The 25,245-nt window shown below is 36.7% G+C and overlaps 1 protein-coding gene across 2 annotated transcripts; it reads right to left on the reverse strand.

Moving 5' to 3' along the window:
- Positions 1-11,455: 11,455 nt before the first annotated feature.
- LOC142547362 (protein S-acyltransferase 21-like) lies at positions 11,456-23,987 on the reverse strand. 2 transcript variants are annotated; one of them, XM_075655618.1, is made up of 11 exons: positions 23,799-23,987; positions 23,582-23,632; positions 22,692-22,805; positions 22,487-22,607; positions 21,994-22,199; positions 20,712-20,780; positions 14,134-14,205; positions 13,901-14,029; positions 13,442-13,522; positions 13,086-13,292; positions 11,456-12,419 (listed from the first exon to the last, which is right to left on the reverse strand). In XM_075655618.1, exons 2-11 carry the CDS (start codon positions 23,624-23,626, stop codon positions 11,526-11,528), a joined length of 1,938 nt encoding a protein of 645 aa, XP_075511733.1. In that variant the 5' UTR covers positions 23,627-23,632; positions 23,799-23,987; the 3' UTR covers positions 11,456-11,525. The 2 variants fall into 2 exon arrangements, with proteins under 2 accessions (XP_075511733.1, XP_075511732.1); XM_075655617.1 differs by having other exon boundaries at positions 23,582-23,987.
- Positions 23,988-25,245: the final 1,258 nt, after the last annotated feature.

Genomic DNA, 25,245 nt, shown 5'->3' on the forward strand with positions numbered 1-25,245 from the left:
ATACGCTCCTTACGTGGATCATCAGAGAAGGTTAAATCCAGCCATGAAAGAGGTAGTGAAAAATGAAGTGTTGAAATTGTTAAATGCTGGAGTTATATATGCTATTTCTGACAGCAGTTGGGTGTCTTCTGTGCAAGTAGTGCCTAAAAAGGGTGGAATGATTGTGGTAAAGAATGAAAATGATGAACTAATATCTACTCGTACTGTAACTGGATGGCGAGTATGTATTGATTATAGGAAGTTGAACAACGCCACACGGAAAGATCCTTTTCCATTACCTTTTATTGATCAAATGCTTGATAGACTTGCTGGTTATTGTCACTACTGTTTTTTAGATGGTTATTCAGGTTATAAACAGATTGCTAAAGCACCAGAGGATCAAGAGAAGACAACTTTCACGTGCCCCTATGGCACGTTTGCTTTTAGGAAGATGCCTTTTGGACTATGTAATGCACCTGCTACTTTCCAGAGGTGTATGATGGCCATATTTGCAGACATGGTGGAAGACATCATGGAAGTTTTCATGGATGATTTCTCGGTATTTGGCTCTTCATTTGATCACTGTTTACATAACCTTTCCCTTGTTTTGCAGAGATGTCAAGAAAAGAACTTAGTTCTTAATTGGGAGAAATGTCATTTTATGGTCCAAGAGGGTATTGTTCTTGGACATAAAGTGTCTTATAAGGGATTAGAGGTAGACAGAGCCAAAGTGGTTGCAATTGAAAAGCTTCCACCACCAAAGAACATCAAAGGGATAAGGAGTTTCTTAGGACACACCGGGTTTTATCGTAGATTTATCAAAGATTTTTCTAAGATTTCTAAACCTTTGTGTAATTTGCTTGAAAAAGAATCAACTTTTATTTTTGATGATGATTGTCTGTAGGCATTTGAGAAGATCAAGAAGGCATTGGTGACAGCACCAATCATGATAGTACCAAATTGGAAGGAGCCCTTCGAGTTGATGTGTGATGCTAGTGATTATGCAGTAGGTGTGGTGTTGGGCCAAAGGCGTGATAAATTTTTTAGATCAATCTACTATGCAAGTCGAACCATGGATGCTGCACAACAAAATTACACAACTACTAAAAAGGAGATGCTTGCAGTAGTATTTGCATTTGAAAAGTTTAGACCCTACTTGGTCAGCACAAAGGTAATTGTTTTCACTGACCATGCAGCTATTCGATACCTTTTTGCCAAGAAGGATGCAAAACCACGCTTGATAAGGTGGATTTTATTGCTCCAAGAGTTTGATTTTGAAATAAAGGATAGGAAGGGGTGTGAAAATCAAGTAGCTGATCACTTGTCACGACTCGAACTTGAAGATAAAAAAGATGAAGAAATCATAAAAGAAGCATTTCCAGACGAACAGCTTTTTGAGGTAAATTCTAAACTCCCATAGTTTGCTGATATAGCTAACTTCTTGTCTTGTGGTACTCTTCCTCCAGATTTGAGTTATCACCAAAAGAAGAAATTCATTCACGATGCAAAGTTTTACCTATGGGATGATCCATACGTATTCAAGAGATGTGCTGACCAAGTTATAAGGAGATGCGTGGATGGCGACGATGCAAACAAAATCCTGGAACAATGTCATTCGTCACCTTATGGTGGACATTTTGGAGCAACACGAACAGCAGCTAAGGTATTGCAATCTGGTTTCTATTGGATTAATTTGTTTAAAGATAGTTATACCTTAGTAAAATCGTGTGATAGATGCCAAAGGTTAGGAAACATTTCTAGACGTCACGAACTACCACTTACGAATATTTTGGAAATAGAACTTTTTGACGTTTGGGGCATTGATTTCATGGGACCTTTTCCCCCTTCTTTTGGTAATTATTATATTTTATTAGCTGTGGATTATGTTTCAAAATGGGTGGAAGCAATAGCCACCAATACTAATGATGCTCGTATTGTAGCTAAATTTGTGCATAAGAACATCTTCACAAGGTTCGGAACACCGAGAGCTATTATAAGTGACGAAGGTACACATTTTTGCAATAACATTTTCAAATCACTCTTGGACTAAATACAATGTAAAGCATAAAGTGGCACTGGCGTATCATCCCCAATCGAATGGACAAGCTGAAATATCCAACCGGGAAATTAAACAAATATTGGAGAAGACAGTCAATATTAACCGAAAGGATTGGGCAATCAAGTTGGATGATGCACTATGGGCATACCGAACTGCATTCAAAACACCTATTGGGATGTCTCCCTATAGGCTCGTATTTGGAAAAGCATGTCACTTGCCACTTGAATTGGAGCACCGAGCATTCTGGGCAATTAAGAAATTGAACTTTAACTTGAAAGCATCTGCCGATGTCAAAAAATTGCAACTAAATGAAATGGAAGAATTCCGAAATGACTCATATGAGAATGCCAAGATATATAAAGAGAAAACTAAGAAGTGGCATGACAAAATCATTGTTCGAAGGGAGCTAAAACTGGGGCAACAAGTATTATTATTCAATTCTCGTTTGAAGTTGTTTCCTGGTAAGTTAAAGTCGTGTTGGTCAGGACCATTTGTTGTAGAAACAGTATACCCTCATGGGGCTATCGAGTTAAAATGCAACGATGGAAGAACTTTCAAGATGAATGGACAGCGGGTTAAGCCTTATTATGGGACTGAAGTAAGGAATATCGACATCATTGGGTTGAGCGAACCACCATGAACAAAATTGGTATAGTCGGGCTGACGACGTTAAACCAAGCGCTTTTTGGGAGGCAACCCAAATTCTTTTGTTTCTTTATTACATTTTTTTTTGGTGTAGCTTTTACTTTTGTATTCTTATTTTGGGATGTGTATTTTTGATCTAATGTGTTCTTTTATCCTCCCAAAATCTTATGAACTAAATTGTGTTTTTCAGGATTAAAATTTGAGGAGAAAACCATTTCTGATAGTGCACCCGCGCTGGAAAAACACCGCACTGGCAGTAGTTGATGAAAGAAAAAATAAAATTTTCCAGTACCTACACCGCACCCGCGGTTTCTTTTGGAGCGCACCCGCGGTGCTTATTAAAAAAAACATAAAATTCCAGTAGCAAGACCGCACCCGCGGTAGTTTCAGGAGCGCACCTGCATTGGATTGGCCGAGAGATTACCGCACCCGCGGTTGTTGTGGATTCAAAAAAAAAATTGAAAATTTCCAGTAGGCCATGCGCACCCGCAGGTCATTTTGTCACCGCCCCCGCGCTGAAATTCCAGAACACACACCGCACCCGCGATACCAAATGCAGCGCACCCGCGGTCGCTGAAGCTCGAAGCTTAAAAATTACAGAGTCCTGACCGCACCCGCGGTGTGTTTAGGACTGCACCCGCTGTCGATGTTTTAAAAGTCTGAAACAAGCAGAAATTGGACATAACCGTAACCCTTCTTCAAAATTCTCTCCTCCACTTCGAAATACATCCTATGAAAACACACTTCACTCTCAAATTTTGTTCTTCAAGCACAAATATTCCACTACACACCTACATAACTTCAATAATTCATCTTATATCCATCTTATTGCATAAAATTCAACACCAAACCTAGGGTTTGAAAGAGGGCTCGAAAATTTTCACAAAGAATTGATTGGAGCTCCGAGTTTGTTCTTACAAGAATCATTTCAACAATCAAGGTGAGCCATTTCATAGTACATTTGCTTTCAAATTCGAAATTGTGGGTGTCATTGGCTATGGAATAAAATTGAATTTTAGTGTAGTACAATCTTGATATTGTTGATTGAATTGGTGTGTATATTATTGAGGTGTAGTTATTGTGGTTAACAAGTTTGGGGTGTGAAAAATCTTCTAGTTTTGTGAATTAGATTGAAGGGAAAGTTGGTGATTTGAAGGTGTTTGATAAAATGCCTCCAAGAAAGAAACAATCCAAGGGTGCATCATCATCTGCAAATTATGATGTAAACAAGTTTTGGGACGAGAAAGCGGAGGAAAACTATGGCAAAATTCTAAACAAGAGCATTGTGAAAGAGAGGGGCTTTGACTTGAGCTTCCCACGAACTGAAATCGGATTCATGCTTACTGCTAGGCATTGGGAGGAGTTTGGTAAGCCACCACCAGATGCGGTTATTTCCTTGGTAAGAGAATTTTATGCTAACCTTAAGGTTAAGCATGATCACTTGAAGGTTTTGGTGCGAGGCAAGATGGTAGCTTTTGATTCTCATACCATCAACACAATGTATGGTATCCCTCAAATCATGCATGATGAATATGAACAATACCGGAACGAGGAAGTTGATTATAATGATATTCTTCATACTATTTGCATCGAGGGAGCAGAGTGGCAAATGAGAGATGATGTTCATTTAAGCCTGGCCAAATCTGATCTAAAAAATGTTGCCAAGGATTGGTATTCTTTCATTTCGGCTAGGATTAAGCCCACTGAGCATACTACTACTGTCATCAAGGAGAGGGTAATCCTGACCTATTGCATCTTAATAGGAAAGACAATTGATTTAGGTCAATTGCTTCAGAACTCAATGCTAGATTATGCAAAAGGTAACTCTCCTAGTGGACTCCTCCACCCTTCTCTTATCACAGACTTATGCCATTATGCTGGAGTGACTTGGGCAGCAAACGAAGAATTGTTGAAACCAAAAAATGTCATTGTGGTAATTCAACCACATAGGTCACTGACATCTGATCAACAAGATACACGTGAAGCTCAAAGAGAATTCAACCGAAGAGCTGCTGAAAGACGTGACCATGCTCAGGCCCAACAACAACAAACACAACTGCAACGAAGAAATGTGCGGGATAGATTAACTTATTTGGAAGAGGAGATGCGCCAACAACGCCAGGACATGGACGCTTTTCGGTTTAGGACCGATACATTCATGGATTATATGATGGATTTCACATCTGTCTTGGCTCAACAATTTCCATCGGCTTCCACATATGGTAATCCATTTCCGCAACCTCCACAGTGTCCACCCGCATATGATCCGCCTGAGTATCACCCACCACAAGAAGGAGCAGACAATGAGGATGGCGATGACCACTGACGGTCATTGCCCGAGGTATGTGTATTCCCTAACTTTCACGATCATATACATCGAGGACGATGCACATATTTAAGTTTGGGGGAGAGATATTATTTTATTTTGTGTGTTTTATTTTTGTGTGTTGTTCATTTTATTTAGTTTTATTTGAGTGTTTTATTTTTTCTTGTGAGTTTGTTGCTTGTGTGTTTGTAGTGTCATAGTCATGAAATTTTTTATTTGAAATGGCCAATGATGAAAAAAAATTTTGTATTGAGAAGAAAGGCCATGCATTTCATTAATGTTCATCAATCAATTTGAAAAATTTAGAGAACAATCATGAGATTTGGTAAATTTGAGACTTATAAATTCTAAACAACTCTGCGATTTTCATTTGTTATTGAAATAAATTTTTGCAAACACATATATGATTGAGGCAATCTTTGATTTTATTTGGGCCTATTTATATTGTTCATAAATATTCATTTGAAGCCCTCTTGAGCCTATATGAGAAAAGAATTGTGTTCTTGAAATTTCTTGGAAGCCAATCACTTTTCTTTTGAATATATATGTATTTGGTTGATGCATTGAGACATCACTTTTCACGATGATTAGATTCTACTTTGTGTTAGTGAATTGAGATTTTGTCTAGATCTATCCAAACAACACTTGAGGCGAAATACGGACAAACTATGATTTAGAAATGATTTAGGTGATTTTTTTTATCGATTGAGCCTTTCAAGCTACCAAATAAAAATAATTTATCATTTGTCACCTCTTTGAGCTTATATGAATTCGAATGGCACACGTTAATATGTGTAAAAGACCCCCATTCGATATCCTTTCATGTAGCCCACATTTACCAACCCTTTGAATATCTTATACAATTATTTCCTACCTTCTCAAGGGAGTAAGAATTCAAAAGATTAAAGAAAGTGATATTCTCCTACAAAAGAAAAGAAAAGAAAAATGATGAATGATGTTTGATTGAAGAAGTTGGAGAAAAAGGGGAGAAAAAGAGATGAAATGAATAAAAATTGGAGATAAAAGAAAAAGCGGAGTATGCAAAAGAGTTATAAAAATTCAATTTACTACCTTATTTGAATTCCTAATTTTCATTTGTAGCTATAAACCAAGGCCTAACATTACTACCATTGAAAATCCTATTAACCTAGTCATAGTTGTCCAATATACTAGTGGAGAGGGATTGGGAGGATTTAGCCTATGGATAATCGATAAACACTTCCATTGAGTACGAATCTTGATCATTTTTGCACACACCTCATTGCATCAAATATTTATTGGGTATTCCTTTCTTGAATGAATATTGTTTTGAACCCAACATTTACCAAAAAAGACCTCTTGATTTGTGTTTGTAAAAATTGAAATTGATTGAGAATGTTTTGAAACATGAGTTGAAGAGATTAGAAGTTAAGAAAATTAACCGATTTCATGATTATATCCGGATGAAAAATTGGTTAGATTGATTTAACTTGTGATTGCATGAAGATTTAGTTAAATTATCTTGAGGCCAAGTTCTTTTAAAAATATTTCATGATTTGTTTGTTTGTGTGTTTTTATTTTGCTCGGGACTAGCAAAATCTTAAGTTTGGGGGAATTTGATAAGTGTAATTTATTTCACTTTTATTACTTGTTTTTAACTTAGAATTATGTGGTTCTTGAGCAGTTTATTTGATTTGTTGTTGTTTTTGTTGTTATAGTTTAGAAGTATAGAATAAGAGTGTGAAGTATTAAAAGTGTTGAATTGAAAGTGCAAAAAAATAAAAAAAATACAGTAGCAACAGCGCACACGCGATACATTTTATACCGCACCCGCGGTAAGCTAGTGCACCCGCACTGACACAGGCAGCGCACCTGCGCTCATACACCAGAACGAGGACCGCACCCGCGGTCTGTTCTTCACCGCACCCGCGGTCTTCGACAAACAGAATCCGGAAATTCTGTAACTTTGTGTGCTGCGCGTGGAAGTTGAAGACTTTTGTGTGCTACGATTCCTATCTTGTCTGGACTATATTAAGAGATCATTTGCTACTATCTAGGGCATTGGGGAACCAAAGGAAGAGAAGAGGTGGCTGCTACAAGATTGAAGAATCAAATTCATCAAGTTTTGAGGAACTCTTTTGTACAACTCCGGGAAACGGAATCAGCTCTTCAAACTCTTGTTCTAAGTTCTTCTTTCCTTTGTTTTTCATTTGTTATGTCTTATTTTAAAACTATGTTGTGTTGTTTTGATTGTGTTATTATGAACTAAGTTTTAATTCTAGAGGAATGATGGAACAAAACTAGAAACCATGTGTTAGAAGTTATAAATTAAGTTATTTAAGTTTTTATATTGTTCATTTGTATTGTTCTAATCTTAATGCTTTCAATTTATTGGCCATATTTTGAATGATTTATATGTTTACAATTTATCACTCGGAAGAGGAAGTTATAAACAAGAAAAAGATCAAATACATCAATGGTATTTATAGAGTTCGGAAGGCCTATAATGCTATCGAAGTCTATAGAGAATTTATTGCTTGTTGTGTTATTTAATTGTAAATTGTTGATGGGAATGTCACAATTCATTTTTAGATAACAAATATCTACTTATTACTTGGAAGAGGGAGTAGATAATAATAGGATTCTTTGCTAATGAATAAAAAAGGACTTTTATAACAAACTAATAAGAATTACACATGGTGGATAGTTGCGTGAAATCGGACCTCTAGATCTTTTATCTCATTGTTATTTGCTAAAATTTGGTGTTCTATATATCTATATTTAATTATTTTTAAATTCATTTTCAATTTAGTCATTCATAAAATCAAATCCTTAAATTGATTTTTCTAAATAAAGTCAAGATTATTTTAATCACAAGCATTAATATACGTTTATATACACACTCCTCGTGGGATCGACACTTGTACTCGAAAATATATTTTATTATAACTTGACGTCGTGCTCTTGCGAGCAATCAAGAAAACACGCAACATCCATCATATAGACAACATTACAGTGAGTTTTTAGGTATCCAAATTTGTCTTACTGTAGGTCGGCGGTTTGAGGTATTGCGGTAAGTGTTGGGCAACATTTGGGGCAACATCCGTTTCGCCTTTGTATTCATGCAGTTTTTCCTAAGTTTAAATCAGTAGGGCCTGATATGTCCAGGCTTAAAATAGTAATGGCATATATACATGCATTTTCTTTGCTTCGAAACAAATGCAGCAAGTTGTCTTTTTGATGGAGGACTTTTGCTCGAAGATGTGGATTGTGACTGTTTAGAAGAATCAGCTTTTCCTTTCACAAAAACAGTTGACTTAGATAATTCACCAATTTCAAACACACTGTCTTTGAAACATAAACCCTTCTTGTCATCTCTTCCCATCAAAAGTATGGATTCAAGCTTAGATGTGCTCGAATTGAACTTGGTTAGTGTCTCAGTCGCCTTTTGAAGCTCATCCTTGGTCGTGTATAGTTCTAAGTCTTTTTTGCTCAGGATTACTTCAAGTTTGGCAACCACAACTTTCAGTTCAGTGTTTGCCTTTATGAGAGTTGAGTTAAGCTTATTTTTTTTAATCCAATCAGCATACAACTCTTCATAAAGTTTTTGTACAATCTCAAGAGTGATTTCTTCACCATCAGCTTTCAAATCATCATTGACACTTGAATTTCTAGAAGTTGTAGATTTTAGACATACTGATTTTGAACATGTGTTGCACCCGCGTGTGGCAACACCTAAGGTAACACCGAAGGGATTCACATGCAGCCAACGTTTTTCTACCAAGAGTGCATTCAAGGAGGTGTGATTGTTTTCTTCATTGGATTCCTCCTCAATAGATTCCTCATCGCTTAAAGAAACATTGTACCGTTTATTCTTGCGAGTTCTATTTGCACATTCATTGGCATAATGTCCAAATCCATTGCATTATCTGTATTGCACTGAATCATACTTCTTTGGATTAAACTGACCTTTACCTTCATTTCTTGGTTGAAACTGGCCTTGAACAGGAAACTTCTGTGGTCTTTCAGAGCTGACAGACTAGGAAACTTTGATGGTTGTCCAGCCTTCTTCTTGTCTCTGATTCTCTTCAAATAATCCACAAATTTCTTTGTGATGTAGGAAATAGACTCCTCACAAAGGTCTGATTCATTAACCTCTTGGGATAGTTGAAGAAGATCATTATACGAGTCATTAGAAACTTGGAATGCAATAGTCTCGCCCTTGTCTTTTTTCTGCATGTCCATAATCATTTCGAATGTACGAAGTGAACTTATCAAATCCTCTAAAGCTATATGAGTTTTATCCTTAGCCTCATCAATTGCACATATTTTTATGTTGAATCTTTCGGGCAAAGATCGGAGTACCTTGTTGACTAATCGGTCATTCGAGATAGGGTCACCCAGACTGACCGCTTCATTAGCAATTTCCCTTAGGCGACGATCATAGTCAAGAATAATCTATGTTTCTTCCATCCTCAAGTTTTTGAATTCGGAAGACAGTATCCTCAGTCTAGTTCGTTGCACACTCTCCGAGCTTTCACAATGTCTTTGGAGAGTATCTCATGCATCCTTAGCAGAATTACAGTTTGTAATCAAACTGAACATATTTAAGTAGGCTGAAGAAAAAATTCCATTCAACGCCTTTGAATTGTAATTCGAAATCTGTACTTCATCGACAGTCCAATCACTTTCCGGTTTTATCATGTTATCACCATCTTCGTCTACCCTCCTCGGTGGAGTCCAACCACTGATAACACGTTGCCATTCCCTTTCATCTATGGATTTTATGTAAAATCTGATTTTGACCTTCCATAAGTTGTAGTTAGAATCATCTAACACTGGTGGTCGCAGTGTTGTATTTGCTAGTTACGCGTCCATAATAATAAGTAAACCTGTTAAACAAAATAGTTAGGATCAGCACTTAGTATATCAAGAGTAGACTCTGATACCATTTGTAAGGTTTGAGACCTATTTTGTTTGATAGTAATGAGTATAAACATATGTGATAGTAAAGTTGTGTTTTATCATAATTAAGTGTTGTGCGAAATGTTACGACATTTTTGACAACATGCAGCGGAATGTAAAACTTTGTAACACAAATTGACTTTAAGTAAATAGATGAACCAGACTAAATTTTGCACAAGTATAAATATTGCACATACTTGTGCGGTGCCTCAGGACAAAAATAATCACTAGAAAACAAATAAGTTTACACGAAAACCAACACTAATGATCTTAATCAAAAATCAATTTTCTCAACACGTTGAGAAAATAAAATGCTTTATAAAACAAAGAACAAACATAAAACGTAATTAAGAAAGCAAAAACATGATTCCAAAAACTGGAGCAACAAAAAACAAATCTTCAGCCAACTCTTTCACAGATGTTGTCCGCAGATGTATCCAACAATCACGGCAACACGTGAAACATCACTCTTCAAAACAGCAACGTCCTTGAGAATTATTTTTCTCTGAAATCCACGACGTGCAAAGTGCACACGATATGCAGTCACGAAAACTTCCAAGTGAAGAGTGAAAAACAAAATTGTCGACTCCTCTCCAAAACAGCAACGTCCTTATAGAATGTTTTTCTCTGAAGCTCATGACGTGCAAAAGTGAAACAGTGTATATATGCTTCTGCGTAAAAAGTCCACACGTAAATCACCTTCGTTTGCATGATATGAATCATCTTATTTATAATCATATGGTTTATCAACAAGGAAACCTACATAACATGGAAAGTAAGAGTTTTATTAGAAACAAACTCTTTTTAAACAAAGATATCATATCACAAAAATCTTAGCATAATTATCATATTAATTATCACATTATCTAGAAAGCCAAAACATATTTAAATTTTCAAAATCATATCAACAAGGAAAAATTAATCTTGAAAAATAAATTTAATACGGAAATTATATTTCCCTTCAAAACTTGTTTCACACTAAATTTTAAATACCAAATTATTATTTATCATTTTAAATCCTTTATTTAAATCTAAATTCTTGGATCCAAATAGATAAAACGTTATGCATTAAAATATATATTACGAGTAGGTCTCTTATGAGACGGTCTCACGAATATTTATCTATGAGACGGATCAACCTTACCAATATTCACAATAAAAAGTAATATTCTTATCATAAAAAGTGATACTTTTTCATGAATGAACCAAATAAGATATCCGTCTCACAAAATACGACCCGTGAGACCGTCTCACACAAGTTTTTGCCTATTACATAATAATAAAAGAATAATGAACGGTCGGACATTTATAATTGACCTACCACGTACATACATACATATATTTAATAAAATATTATGAACAATGTTTGGATTTTGGAAAGCGAGAAATTCAACTCGGTCACATGATCGTTAAATGTTGGTTAATTCTTTTTTTGAAAAAGAGAGTGAAATAATCAGACAGCACAAGGTGAAGCAATTTACCAGAAAGAAAAAGTGAAGGCAGAAAAAAAAATGAGAAATTCATATTGAAAATCTAAATCTCTCTCAAAACTAACTCCTCTCGGAAACCAAATCAAGAAGAAAATTTGTTTTGCTGAGAATCACTCGGGACAAATACAGGAAGCTGGCCACCCCGCTGAGATCTACCCTGCTGATAGTAACTCGAGATAGTACCTCCTCTTTGGGGAGCAGTCGTCGAGTTCGAGCTTCCGGTCCTCGTCCCTTGATTCATCGGTTCGTTCACTAGTGGACCACCGAAGAATATAGACTGACCGGTGTAAGTAAGCTCTGTTGTGGGACCTTGGGAGGAAGAACCGACATTACGTGTTGTAGCAGAGACGAAACGTCCCAATTCAGGGTCCCAGTATACCGAGGATTTCGAGTTTTCCGCAAGATTTACATTGCTGTTCCTCAAAGGAGCTCGTGCTACGTTTTCTTGAATAGTTCTAGCCGACAGAGGGGACTGAGAAGTGGAAGACTGATAGATGGGGTTAAAATGGTCTAGGTTCGAAGCACGCTCAACCAGTGGAGATGGAGCAAGATTCGAGGCAAGGGGGCTGCTCAAGTTACTGACACTAGGACAGCATGTATCCATGTCATCCCTGCTGGCTCCACTCGGGGGATAAGAGCCCTTGGATGAAGATAACCTTGACATCCCGGCTTTACTAGTTGCATCGTAATATCCTTGCCTTGTGCTAATTGGGCTGCTTTTACCGCTCACTGTGGCACTAGATAAAATATCAGCATCATAACGATGATGTTTTGAGTTTACTGGGAGCAAAATGGATGATGAAGCTCTGGCCTTAGCACCGGCTTTAACTGCCTCGTTTGAGTCCAGTTTTGCGAGTTTCCATGCACTGATTCTGATGGGACGATGCAAACCTCTTTTACCCCTCTCGGATTGTGGAGCATCAGGATCAACTGTGGAAGGTAACCGTCCTGGCTCGAGATGATGAATAATTTCATCCTGGAAAGTAGAATGCAAGAAAAAATGATATTGAAATTTCAAAAGGCAACGAGCTAACAGATATCACGCGTATAATCGAGTTGGAAAACAAGAACTAGAGGCAAGAAATGTAATCTAAACGTAATAATGTCAGATTCCTCATCATCACTAATTCCTACCATTAGCATTACCCTAATAACTTGATATTAAAAAATGCAAATCATTTCCGCGACAATCCTTTTTTTTTATCAGGACTCACATGCTTTCAAATGGTTAAACAATTTGTAAGAAAAGAAGTACTGTGAAGTACGAAACGAGAAGTACTGTACAGCAATGAGTGTTTAAACACTCAGATGCAATGGAGAGGTGCGTTTTGTCATTCGATGCGTAGGTTTCTGAGACATAAATGTTCAAATACAAATTTGCGAAGTTTGGATCAAACGGCTCAACACAAAAAGTTTAAAATTACAGTTGCCAAATGGTACAAGGATACTATTTTTCAGTCCACAATGGTTAATATGGTTTCATATATATATATAAAAAAAAGTTTCATGCCTACCGAGCATGATCTGGATCGAATTCCTTGGATTAAAATACCACATGAATGACTGTAAGTTTCAAAATAAACTTATTTTCGGACAAGTAAAAAAAAGCATCCAGTTAAAAGGAACGAATAACCATCAATACCTGATGATCCATAAATATTCTAGGTGGTGTACACCAAGCGCCTCTATACTGCAAGCCCTTTCCAACCGAGCTTCTTCCACTAATTGCAGTCACAGCAGAACTAGTTGGTGAAGAAGGCAGACTTTGTTGATCTCCCCCGTCTTGGGAAAGCTCAGGAGGTTCACTTTGTGTCCTCATAGCAACGACGTACTCATATGTTGTGAGGCCCTGACGAACAAATATGGTTATAGCTCTAGAAATTTCTGTTTTGGTCTCACAAAAGATTGTACCTATATCATATGTAAACACAAACATAGAAGAATACAATTGTGGGCAAACAAAAGGAGAGAAAAAAGGAAGTAGACTTGAAAGCACACCTTTCGGATAAGAATGATGTGGAAAAAGAACAACTCTCCCAAAGGCACAGTGGCAAGAAAAGAAAGAGCTGTACATATTGCCTGAGGTAGAAAATTATAAATCTATTAGTTAAATGTCAAAACAATCCAGTTGGAATTCAATGCATTTTATCAGGCAAAGAAAATCCAAATCACCGGAAACTAGAGAAATCATAACTTTAAAACCAGATATTCAACCTTCCCCTCCAAGCAAAAATATGAAAAACAGCTAGTCCAAGAAAGGACACTGGATACATAAATAATCCCTAGACAAAAGACTATTTTTTAAAATTCTAAGATTAATCAATCTTCTAATTTAATTTGATATAGAAATCCAGTCAGATTTAGTTTTTAAACATGAATTTTGATCTTCCAGATCATGTCACAGCCAATCTCGGTAAACATTCTATCTACAGAGGGCACACACGTAAAATGGTATACCACTACAATTGCAAATGGTGAGCGAGAAAATCCATCCCCAAGCCTGTTGATAATTTGATTTTCAGTAGCTTTTCGATCAACAAAACAACGGACAAGGACAAGGATGCCCGCAGCACATCCAAACACAAGCTGACACCAAAGGAAAGCGTGAATTAAAAGAGACGAGAAAAGGGTCTGTCAGCACACTGATGCCTAAGCAAGTCAACCAAGTAAGAATCCAGTAAAAAACTTACCTGGACAAGGCTTGCAGCCATCAGACACACAAATGTGAAGTAGTTCTTTCTACCCACACAATTATTCAGCCACTGCAAGCAATAAAATGTCCTAACATCATTCAACCATGCCAAATGCCAAGGTGACAGTTATATAAAACAGATTGTGAGAAAATACTGCCCAATAAAGAAAAAAATCTTCTAAAAGAGGAATATCTCTCTGATATCCAAATTTATTGGGTGCACGTATATATGTGTATATGAATGTCTAATCTTGGATTGAAGTTCAGACTTACAGATCTCAGACTCACAACTTCAAAATAGTTTGAAATGTTTGGTTGAAACCGAGAGCCCTTACTGTTCCATCATCTCATTAAATCCCTGAATCCTGCTGGCCGTTTCGTTCACCATCTTCAGGCGACGGTCGCCGACCGTCGGCGACTCTTTCATTCCGAGTCTTAGCTTTTGAAAATGCTACTTTCCTCAAATTATTGCTACCTTTGCGAGCTCAGATCCGACCACCGCCCACCATCTCTGGTCACCCCTGTTCAACCTTGATATCCGATTGCCTTCTCCGACTAATTCCCGGTCACCAAATACTTTCACCGTTAAATTCTGAAAAACCTAGGTTTCCTTTCCTCTTACTGTTTTTTCGTAATTCTCTCTCATTTCAATCCAGACATACCCTTTTGATATATCCGGTCATTTTATCATCTTTCCGATTTTCAGTAGTCATTTTCATTTCCTTTTCTTCCTTAATCTATTCTGAGCAAGAAGAATAGAATAGCGACAATAGAGATGAATCGTGGGTTAGCCAGGGATCAACTCAAAACAAGCCGTGAGATTAAAATCGAACATAAGTTGTTTTTAATGAGTAAGGGTAGAAGGGGTAATACAGTGCTCGTGATCGAGAGAACCAGAAATGCAAGCTATGTGCTGGAATTGGACTTCGACAGTTTATATTGGATTCTGGCAAGACTGTGGGAATACATCAACAAACCACTTTCATGTTCGAAGTTTAATAGATTCAGAGGTAGAGAAGCAGTCGTATCTGTGCAGAAAGTTGTGAATGGACGAGGAAGCTATCTAGAATTATCTAAGTTTGTTTGGAGGGGAAAGACGCAGCGTATCATCATACCAAGCGGAAGATTTTATTCAGGCTGGAAATGGATGGCACATAATATGTCCAAACTCATGGTAGTACGAAAGAATAATGTACTGCGCATTAGAGTCGGAAGAGAGCATATAGAACAAGCTCAAAAGCGTCATAAGTGTAGTTCGACTCATAATAACAAAGGGATTCCAGAGGTTGCCACTCTTGAACAATTACCAGCTTGTTTGGCTAAGGATTGGAGCAAATCTCTCATCATTACAAGGGAATGTGTTAACATATCATGGGATTTGGTTCGTACTACCCTTGGGAAGGCAGTCCAGAGGAAGATCGAATTGTTTCCGTTCCAAGCCAACAAAGCAGTTTGGTGGCCACATAATGAGGAGGATGCATCCTTCTATTTGAGATTGAAAAAATGTTTTCTGGAAAATAAAGTTACCTTGTCATTTGAAAAATGGAATCAACAGATCAATATCGAAGAAGAAACTTTTGAATGCTGCAACAGCTGGGTGCGATTATTGGGGTTACCTTGGGATCTATGGTCCACGAATCTTTTCAAGGAAATTGGTGATCAGTGTGGAGGTTTACTGAACATTAGTCAGGACACCATTCTACTCAAAGATTTATCAGCAGCAAAAATCAAAGTAGTGGGTATTGAAGGCGGGTTCATCAACAGAAATTTAAGGATTCAAACTCAAAGAGGCCCTATGGTTATTCGAATTATAGTGGATTCCGTCGATTTAGCAGCGTATGATAATTATGAAAAAAGATCTTATGCTCAAGTGGTGGTTAATGGAGCTAGAGTACTACCAGGATGGGGTAGTTTGAAAGGACCCAAAGGAACAGAAGCGAGTGTTGTTCAAGATCAGAAGGTTGAAACTCTGAAGATGGACAGTAATCAAAATGCCAAAGAAATTCAAGATGCAGGAATGTTAGACAATTCTGAAGTTCGAAATTGTATCTCCGAACCATGGTATCGAGGGAAGCAAATCAAGATTCTTAAAAAGATAAAGCCAAAAGCTGTGAATGAATTTCAGACAAGGACGATTGAGTCTCTGAAGAATACTCCCAAAGAAAGGGAGTTTGAGCATGTCTACAGTAGGAAAAAACTCAAGGCACAGAATGTAATTACTCATGGGCGACAGGGAGAAGATTCAAAGATTCCATTCATCGAAGATGACATTGATATTACAGATGGGGATGAAGGAAACTGGGAGAAAAATTTAAATCCAGCATTATCAGAAGAAGGCTGTGAATCCAGTGCAGACGAAAGTCTTATTTCTGATCATTCGACATTGCAATCCACGGATTTTGATGATTTGGGGGTCTTTTTCGAAGAGTCTCCGAGTAAGGTTGGCAATCTACCCAATAATTCTTATCCTAATCAATCCTCTATCCATTCTCTTTCTTCTTCAAGTACGAAAGTGGGATTGGTGGGAGGGGTGGAGAAATTAGGAGGGATGGGAATTACACCTTCTGTAGATAAGTTGGGTAACTCCGGAAATAATTCAATAAGGGCAACAATATGAGAAGGTTGAAGGAATGACAACAGTGGACTTCGGGATGCAGGATTTTATGAGTGTAGTTGAAAATGATTGCTTGACAGCTATGGGTGTTGAGAAGGTAGAATTCTTGAAAATCAGCGAAGGAAGGAAGGATGTTGGAGAGTGATGTTCCATGTGCAGAGTGAGTTCAAGGGCAGATGCAGTGAATCGATGAGAGTTGTTTCATGGAATATTAGGGGGAGTTGTTCAGCTTCACGTAGGGGATTGATACGTGCTGTTCTTGTAAAAGAAAAACCAGATTTAATAGTATTGCAGGAATTAAAAAGAGAGGTGGTGGATCGAAGATTTATTGCAAGTTTATGGAAATCGAGGTTTGTGGAGTGGCTCATTTTACCTGCAATTGGCCGATCAGGGGGAATTCTGATTATGTGGGATCCAAGGATCATTTCGATTAAGGATAATTTGATTGGGGAATTCTCGGTTTCAATTCATATTCAGAAGGACACTAACATCGATTGGTGGTTTACAGCGGTATACGGTCCTTGTCAACCTAGATTAAGATCTTATTTTTGGGATGAGCTGGCTGGATTGCGGGTTTTATGTGGAGATAGATGGTGCTTGGAAGGAGATTTCAATGTAGTCAGATCAATTACAGAGAAAATTAATAGTCATTCACATACAACAAGCATGTTCTGTTTTGATTCATTGATTCAAGAACTGGAGTTGATCGATCCACCCCTACTCAACGGAAAGTTCACGTGGTCGAATTTTAGGGAATCGCCCATTTGCTGCAGATTGGACAGATTCTTGTTCACGGTGGGGTGGTCTGAAATTTATCCTTGTTATAGGCAATCAATCTTGCCACGTATTACCTCAGATCATTATCCAGTGGTCTTTGATTTGGTTAAAACTAAGTGGGGTCCGACTCCATTCAGATTCGAGAATGTGTGGTTGAAGCATTCAAGTTTCAAAAATTTGACGCAAGCGGTGTGGAACAATGTGGGTTTTCAAGGATGGGAGGGATATAGATTTATGATGAAACTAAAAGCTTTTAAGGGTGAAATCAAAAGATGGAATGAGGATGTGTTCGGGAATGTGGAAATGGAAACAGCAGAATTAATAAACAAAATCAGCAGATTGGACAAGTTAGAGAGTGAGGGTTGGGGATCGCAAGAAGTTCTGATTGAAAGAAAAGAAACAAAATTGCTGTTGGAAAATTTGATATGTCGAAAGAATCAGATCAATAATCAGAAAAGCAAAATCAAATGGATTACAGAGGGATCAAAACACAAATTTTTTTCACTCAATTTTAACTCAACGAAACAACATAGCTATAATAGATAGATTGGAAAGAAATGATGGTTCAATTACGACGGATGAGAATAAAATCGTTTCTATTATTCTACAGTTTTATAGGGATTTGTACAGCTTGTCAAATGCGAGGTGTTGGGGTATTGAAGGGGTCGAATGGTGTCCAATCGATGATGAGTTGAGCAGAGAATTAGAAAAACCATTTTCAGAAGATGAGATTAAGCACGCTGTTTTTCAGTGCGACGGATGTAGGAGCCCGGGGGCAGACGGCTTTCGTTGGCTTTTTTCCAAGATTGCTGGGATATAGTCAAACAAGATTTGATGAAGGTTTTTGAGGAATTCTTTCAACGAGGAATCATAAATGCAGGCGACTAATGAAACATATATTTGCTTGATTCGAAAGAAATTGGAATCGAATAACGTTAAGGATTTCAGACCAATAAGCCTTACAACGAGTTTGTATAAGATTATAGCAAAGGTATTAACGGCGAGGCTTAAGATTGTGATAGCAGACACCATATCCGAATCTCAAAATGCTTTCATTGAAGGGAGACAGATTTTAGACTGCGGACTTATAGCGAATGAGTTGGTGGAAGAGGACAGAATAAAGAAAAAAAGAGGATGGGTCTTGAAGGTGGATTTCGAAAAAGCATATGATAATGTGGATTGGGATTTCATGGATTTTGTTCTCATGAAAAAGGGGTTTGGAAGAAGATGGAGGTCTTGGATGAAAGGTTGTGTGTCAAATGTCTCATTTTCTATCTTGATCAATGGAAGACCAAGAGGTAAGTTAGAGCTTTCAAAGGGCTAAGACAAGGTGATCCATTATCCCCGTTTTTGTTCAATTTGGTGGTGGATGTGTTGGGGAGATTAATTGATAAAGCGCAGGAAACAAATCTTATAAGGGGGATTGAAGTTGGTAGAGACAGGATAGAGATATCACACATTCAATTTGCCGATGACACACTTTTCTTTGTGCAAAATGAAGATCATATCAGATTCCTGGTCAAAGTGGTGCGATCGTTCTGTGACATGTCAGGCTTAAAAATTAATTGGGAAAAAAGTGCTTTGCTGGGTATACACCGTGATCAAGAAGAGGTTGATTTATTGGCACAACAAGTGGGATGTTGTAGGGAGACTTGGCCTATCAAGTATTTGGGAATGCCTCTGGGTGGCAATCCGCTGCAAACTTCTTTTTGGGCTTCCGTTGTGGCTAAGGTTTCGAAAAAGTTAGCAAACTGGAAGAAATCATTTCTGTCTAGAGGCGGTAGGCTGACATTGATTTTATCGGTTTTGAATTCTATTCCGATATATTATATGTCCTTATTTAAGGTCCCGAGAGGTATAGCGGAGTCAATGGAGAAGATTTCTAGAAACTTTCTGTGGGACGGAGTGGATGGTGATGCTCATTGCCACTTGGTTGCGTGGGATAAGGTGTGTACACCGAAGGATAAAGGAGGAATGGGTGTTGGGAATATAATGTTGAGAAACAAGGCATTGATGGGAAAGTGGTGATGGAGATTTTTTGTGGAAGATGGGACACTGTGGAAGAGAATAATAGTGAGCAAATATGGGCTACAAGAAAACAGGTGGGATGCAGGGTTGGCATTAAACGTCACGTTCAGGTGCCCTTGGAAATTTATTTCCCGAGTTTACCCAACTTTTAAACAGAGGGTTGTAATTAAGGTGAGAGGAGGTAACAAGGTTAGGTTTTGGGAGGATAGATGGTGGGGGGTTCTTTTTTTAAAGACCTATTTCCAGCTTTGTTTCAGCTTTCATCACTTCATAATCTGCCTATTTCATATTTTGCTCGTTTTGATAATGTCACGTTTACTCTTTCTTGGGATTTTCATTTTAGAAGGGATGTCAGAGATGAGGAGATTGCTCAGCTATCCGAGTTATTAGGGGTTCTAGATTCAGTGAGATTGGTAGAAGGGGTAGATGATTTTCTTCAGTGGCAAGGGGACCCTTCGGGTATTTTCTCAGTAAGATCTTTCTACGATTCTTTCTTTCCACTAAATCGCTTTCCACTTTCTACTGTATTCAGTGTTATTTGGAAAACTCCAGTCCCAAAAAAGATACAACTATTTTCTTGGATTGCGTCGTTGGGTAAGCTACCTACCTCGGAGATGATTCAAAAAAGATGGCCAATAATTGCATTGTGCCCAAATTGGTGTGTCCTTTGTAGAAATGAAGCAGAGACTCAGGATCATATGCTCATTCACTGTCCATTCACATTCTCACTGTGGTCTAGAGCTTTGCAAGAACTTAGTTTGGTGTGGGTGATGCCGAAGTCAACAAATGATTTATTATGTATGGATTTGGGACAGCAAACTGGATCAAGGGGAAGGATTTTTTGGAATGTGGTTGTTCAGTGCATATGTTGGACAACATGGCTTGAAAGAAACAGAAGAATTTTTGAAGACATCGAAGAAACTACGGAGAGTTGCTGGGAAAAAATAAAGATCAATATTGCGTTGTGGATTGGCAATCATCATGATTTTAGGAACGTTTCAGTTTTAGATTTAGTGAGAAATTGGGAATATGTGTATCACTGAAACAATTTGATATTTTTTTTCATGACGAGAGTGGACCACTAGTCCACTTTGTAACCTTCCTATTACATTATTAATAAATTATGTTTCTTATAATAAAAAAAAGTTCAGACTTACGCGGCAATGATGATCAAATCCATCGACACATTTGTCACAGCTTCTGCAGTGTTTACTGAACTTGCGCACCTAAGAATTAAAAGAAAACTAAAAATATCAGATCCGTCAACTTTCATTATTTTATTCAAACTGCAGATAAAAACTACATGTCTACATTCAAGGAGGGAAACAGCAAACAAAGAACAACAACAAGTAGATAAAACATTGATAACAGGATTGGAAAACTTCTGAATCATACATACATTCTGCATTAAACCTTTCTAACTGCTCCAGCATGTCTTTCAGGCAATTAGAAAGATTGGAGGTCAAAGTGACAAGGTCAACTGGGTGGACTGAGACATCGAGTATGAATTAATCAATTTACTTTCACCCACAAGGTATGATTGCCATGCATATAATAATAGCTTGGAATACACAATTATTTTTTTAAAGAGAGGGAGTAAGACAGCGGTAATTATCACTTAAAACATAAGAAAATTATACATTAAATCTCCAGAACTCCACTGGTTACAGTTAAGTTTAGGATTATATTAGGACCAAAAAAAATATAACTGGATATTCTGGCCATCCACCTTGTAATCTACATGTACCAGTAAAAGCTGAGGATTCCTTCCAAATGCTCTTTAAACTTCGTATTTTGGATAGTAGATTTTCATCATAACATGTATATGTAAAACCAATAAGTTCCCTTCCTCTCATTTTATTTTTATTTCGTGTGATCACTTTGTAGATATCAATGTTCAAAAAGTTTGGGCATACAGCTACACTATAATAAATGCAAAAGCAACGCGAACTTGGATTACGTAATAAAACAAGCTCAGATGGGCCCCAACACCAACATTGAAACAGCTTAAAATAAAACAGATTATTACAGGTCGGATAAATATAACATTCATAATCTAACCCAAATATATGATATTTTAAAAGGAGGTTAACCGTTGAACCATTCTGTGTGTCTGCAACAGCTATCTACTGAAATAAATCAAAGTAATTAAAGCAAATATTTTAATGAAATGGATTATTTTAGTGTTCTTTGTAAAGCCAAAGAAAAGCTTGTGGAGTGAAGGGTTCAGATATAAGGGGGAACAGGGGAGTAACTGACAATTTCATGTTGTCCTTAAGAGTTAACAGGAGGTGACTGGTTTCCTTCATGGGGCATGGACAGGTCATACTATCCAAATGTATTGCAAAATCTTAACGCAAGTAGAAAATTGATTTCTACAATGGGCTCCCGAATGAACTCCTGCATACGGAGAATCTTTTTTTAAAAATGAATAGAGACCTCAGCATTGCACAATGTGCAGAACAAAGCATCCTCCTCATCATTTTCTTCCTGTAGATAGCCTTCATCCTTGCGACAGTCCTCCTTCACAAGACAACCACAGAGGCAACCTCCAAGTATTGCACAGCAACCTTTATCTTTTGTGTAAGATTTTCCTTCATTTTTATGTCCTACCTTACTCAGCTCCTCAGCCGTAGACAAATTACCTAATCAATATAAAACCATCACCAAACAGAAGGATACATACACCTAACAACAACCTGGTAGTTAAGAAGAGAGAAAATGTGAAGAGATAGGCCCAGAATTAATTTTTCAAGAAAATGTGTGGTAAATAACTCATCCTTCAAGGACCACATACTAATTAAACAAGATCAAACAAATCAATGGATGGTGCATTCATTGGAGCTCGATCACATGTTTTCATGGTGGTTTTGACACTACTCAGGATAAGTTCCACTAAGATAACTTCAAGTCTTCAACAGTAATCACTTACCAGTCAACTCTGTTCCATTGTGTGATCCATAAGCTGATGTCTTGTCGGCAGCGATAAGAATTCCGGGATCAGCAGGATCGATAGCAGTGCATCTTGCATAAAGTATGAATACACAAAGTGCCTACGTATAACAATTAAGTATGATAAGAAGCAGTTAGAGTATAATTTTACACAACTTACAACATAAGAGCTCAAATACACTTACCAGGAAGGAATAAATGCCTGTGGCTAGGTACTCATAGATGTCCTTTCCTAAAAAAGGAGCAAAGAATGCAAAGAATGCAACAGATAACAGGAAAAATACTGTTATAACCACAACCTGGATTGAAAAAGAAAGTCGTGAAGAAAAGGGTGAAAAATGTTAATTAGAAAGAGATATGACATCATTATACAGAACTGCCTCACAATATCAAATAAAAAGTAAATGGTAAAATGTTATAAATGCTTTACAAACCGAAGCAACTGTGTGCTAGAATCTGAAGGCAACAAATTTTTATATAACTCTTGAAGAATATAACCGATGAGAAAAATTGAACGGTAAGTGTACATGTGCCTATGTATTGACTTAAGGAGACTGTAAAGCAAAAATATCAAAGAAGAAAGCGACGAAGCTTTCTTGTACTTCTCACTAAATCGGAAAACACTAAATCGGAAAACATGTCCATATAAAGTAATCATCATAAAATTAAAAAGGTATCTTCACAGGAATCTTTTATTTTGGTTGTATTAACGAAAAATCAATGATTGAACTATCACTGTCGCAAAAGACAAACATTAAAGAATATGGACAAAGCAAGCGAGGGAGCATCTATCACAAGCTTCAGAAAAAAGTCGATAAGACAAGGGCTACCCATTGAACGAGCATCGGTCCCTACCTGTCCAGATAGATTCGATTTTATGTAATTTTCGCCTCAAAAAACTCAAATTTCATGTAAGTTTTGCCAACAAATAATTAAATCTCTCTGTCCTCGAGTAACTCCCGGCTGGTTCGCCCATGAGAAGAAACCAAATTCCACGAGCCAAACAACAATCAAGATGCATACATTGTAAGAATTTAACACAGCAGAGCAAAAAACAGGATGAGAAAATCTAAACCTGAAAGCAGTGAGCAGGCAGCTGCCACCCATGTCGCCTAGCCATCGATTACTGTAAAACCAATAACAAATCAACACCATTCACACTTCAAAACACAAAATTTGAAAAATCTCCGGCAGAAAAAATTTCGTCACAACGAGCAATCGAGGGACTGTTCACGTTAAACAATAGAGTTCTCGAATTTCATCTCCATTACTCGCACGACTATTGAACCTACAAAGGATAATGGAGTAGTTCTGGAGAATCCCATGCTAACCCAGATGCCAAGAACCAATTTTGTGAAGACCAATGTTCTTGGTTTAGGGTTTATACATTTCGATTTGCCGATCGAAATGAGCTCAGTTGAAGAAGAAGAAGAATAGAGCAGACGAATCTTGTTTTCAGGTTAGTGATGCTGGTGACTAGTGAGTCGTGGCCTCTGAGTGCCTCTTGTTATATGCATTTATTGTTTTATTATAATTACAATTAATTGATATTAAATTAAACAAAGTAATCAGAAAAAAAAAAGTTTTAATTTTTGTCTCCTATAATAGGTAAATAAATATATATAAATGGTATCAAAATATTTTAAGAAAAATCTTACATATAATAAATTTTCTTAAAGATATTGGATTTTAAATATGTTCATATTCGGAAATTAAAATTCTAATTTTTTTTATAATTTTCAAAAAAAATTCTATTGAATGATATTTACTCTTGATATAAAATTAATACTCACAAAATTGACTATAATATGGTCGGGAGAGTTTTTGTGTATATTACACGCTTACATATTTATTCTAACCAAATTCAATGCACTGTCATTTCAAATTTTATAATATTTAATTTGACATTGACATTATTTGTATATAGATTTAGGAAAAAAAATATCTTTTTAAAAATAAAACTTATCAAAATATGATATAATATTGAAAATTTATTCTTTGATCGAAAAGTTGTTGAGATTTCAATTTTTTTCCTTCTTTTTTCCTTCACATTGTTTGACCTAAAATTTTCTTTTTCGCCAAAACATCTAACTCCTCCGAAACCATTTTACATATAATAAATTAATACATATAATGTTTCAAACATATCAAAGTTAAAATCAAAATCAAAATACACTAATGTCCAACCGATAACTTTCAGTTCGGCCAAAATAATAATGAAATCACATCATTTCCACACACAAAAAAAAATACCTAAAATGGATTGAAATGATGTAACATGTTTGTTAGTTGGATAATCAATGTCAAATGATTGTAATTCTAATTTTTAAAATAAATTGTTGTAAATTAGTTTACTGCATCTTCTTGTGGGAATATTTGTAAAATAAAATCGGTCAACTATTTAATTAAGAAAATGACATTCTCGTGTGTATTTCAAATATACATGAAGAGAACATTTTCTTAATTAAATAGTTGATCGAGATTAAAAAACAAAATACCCATTTTAGGCATTATGATCACCATTTGACCTAATTAATGTCTCGAAATAAACAATTACTAGGTGTGCGAAACGACAATGCCAATAAATATTGGTCATAAATTTAATATATGAAGTTGAGATTAAATTAATTGATAACAAACTGTATTGTGCCAATTGCCGCTAAGAAATCAATTTGCATACAAAATATTTTTAACTTTCTTCCGCTGATTCAAGTTATGATGATTAATAATTCAAACCAC

This window comes from Primulina tabacum, chromosome 5 (genome assembly GCF_025594145.1).
Source record: "Primulina tabacum isolate GXHZ01 chromosome 5, ASM2559414v2, whole genome shotgun sequence".
Lineage (NCBI taxonomy): Eukaryota > Viridiplantae > Streptophyta > Magnoliopsida > Lamiales > Gesneriaceae > Primulina > Primulina tabacum.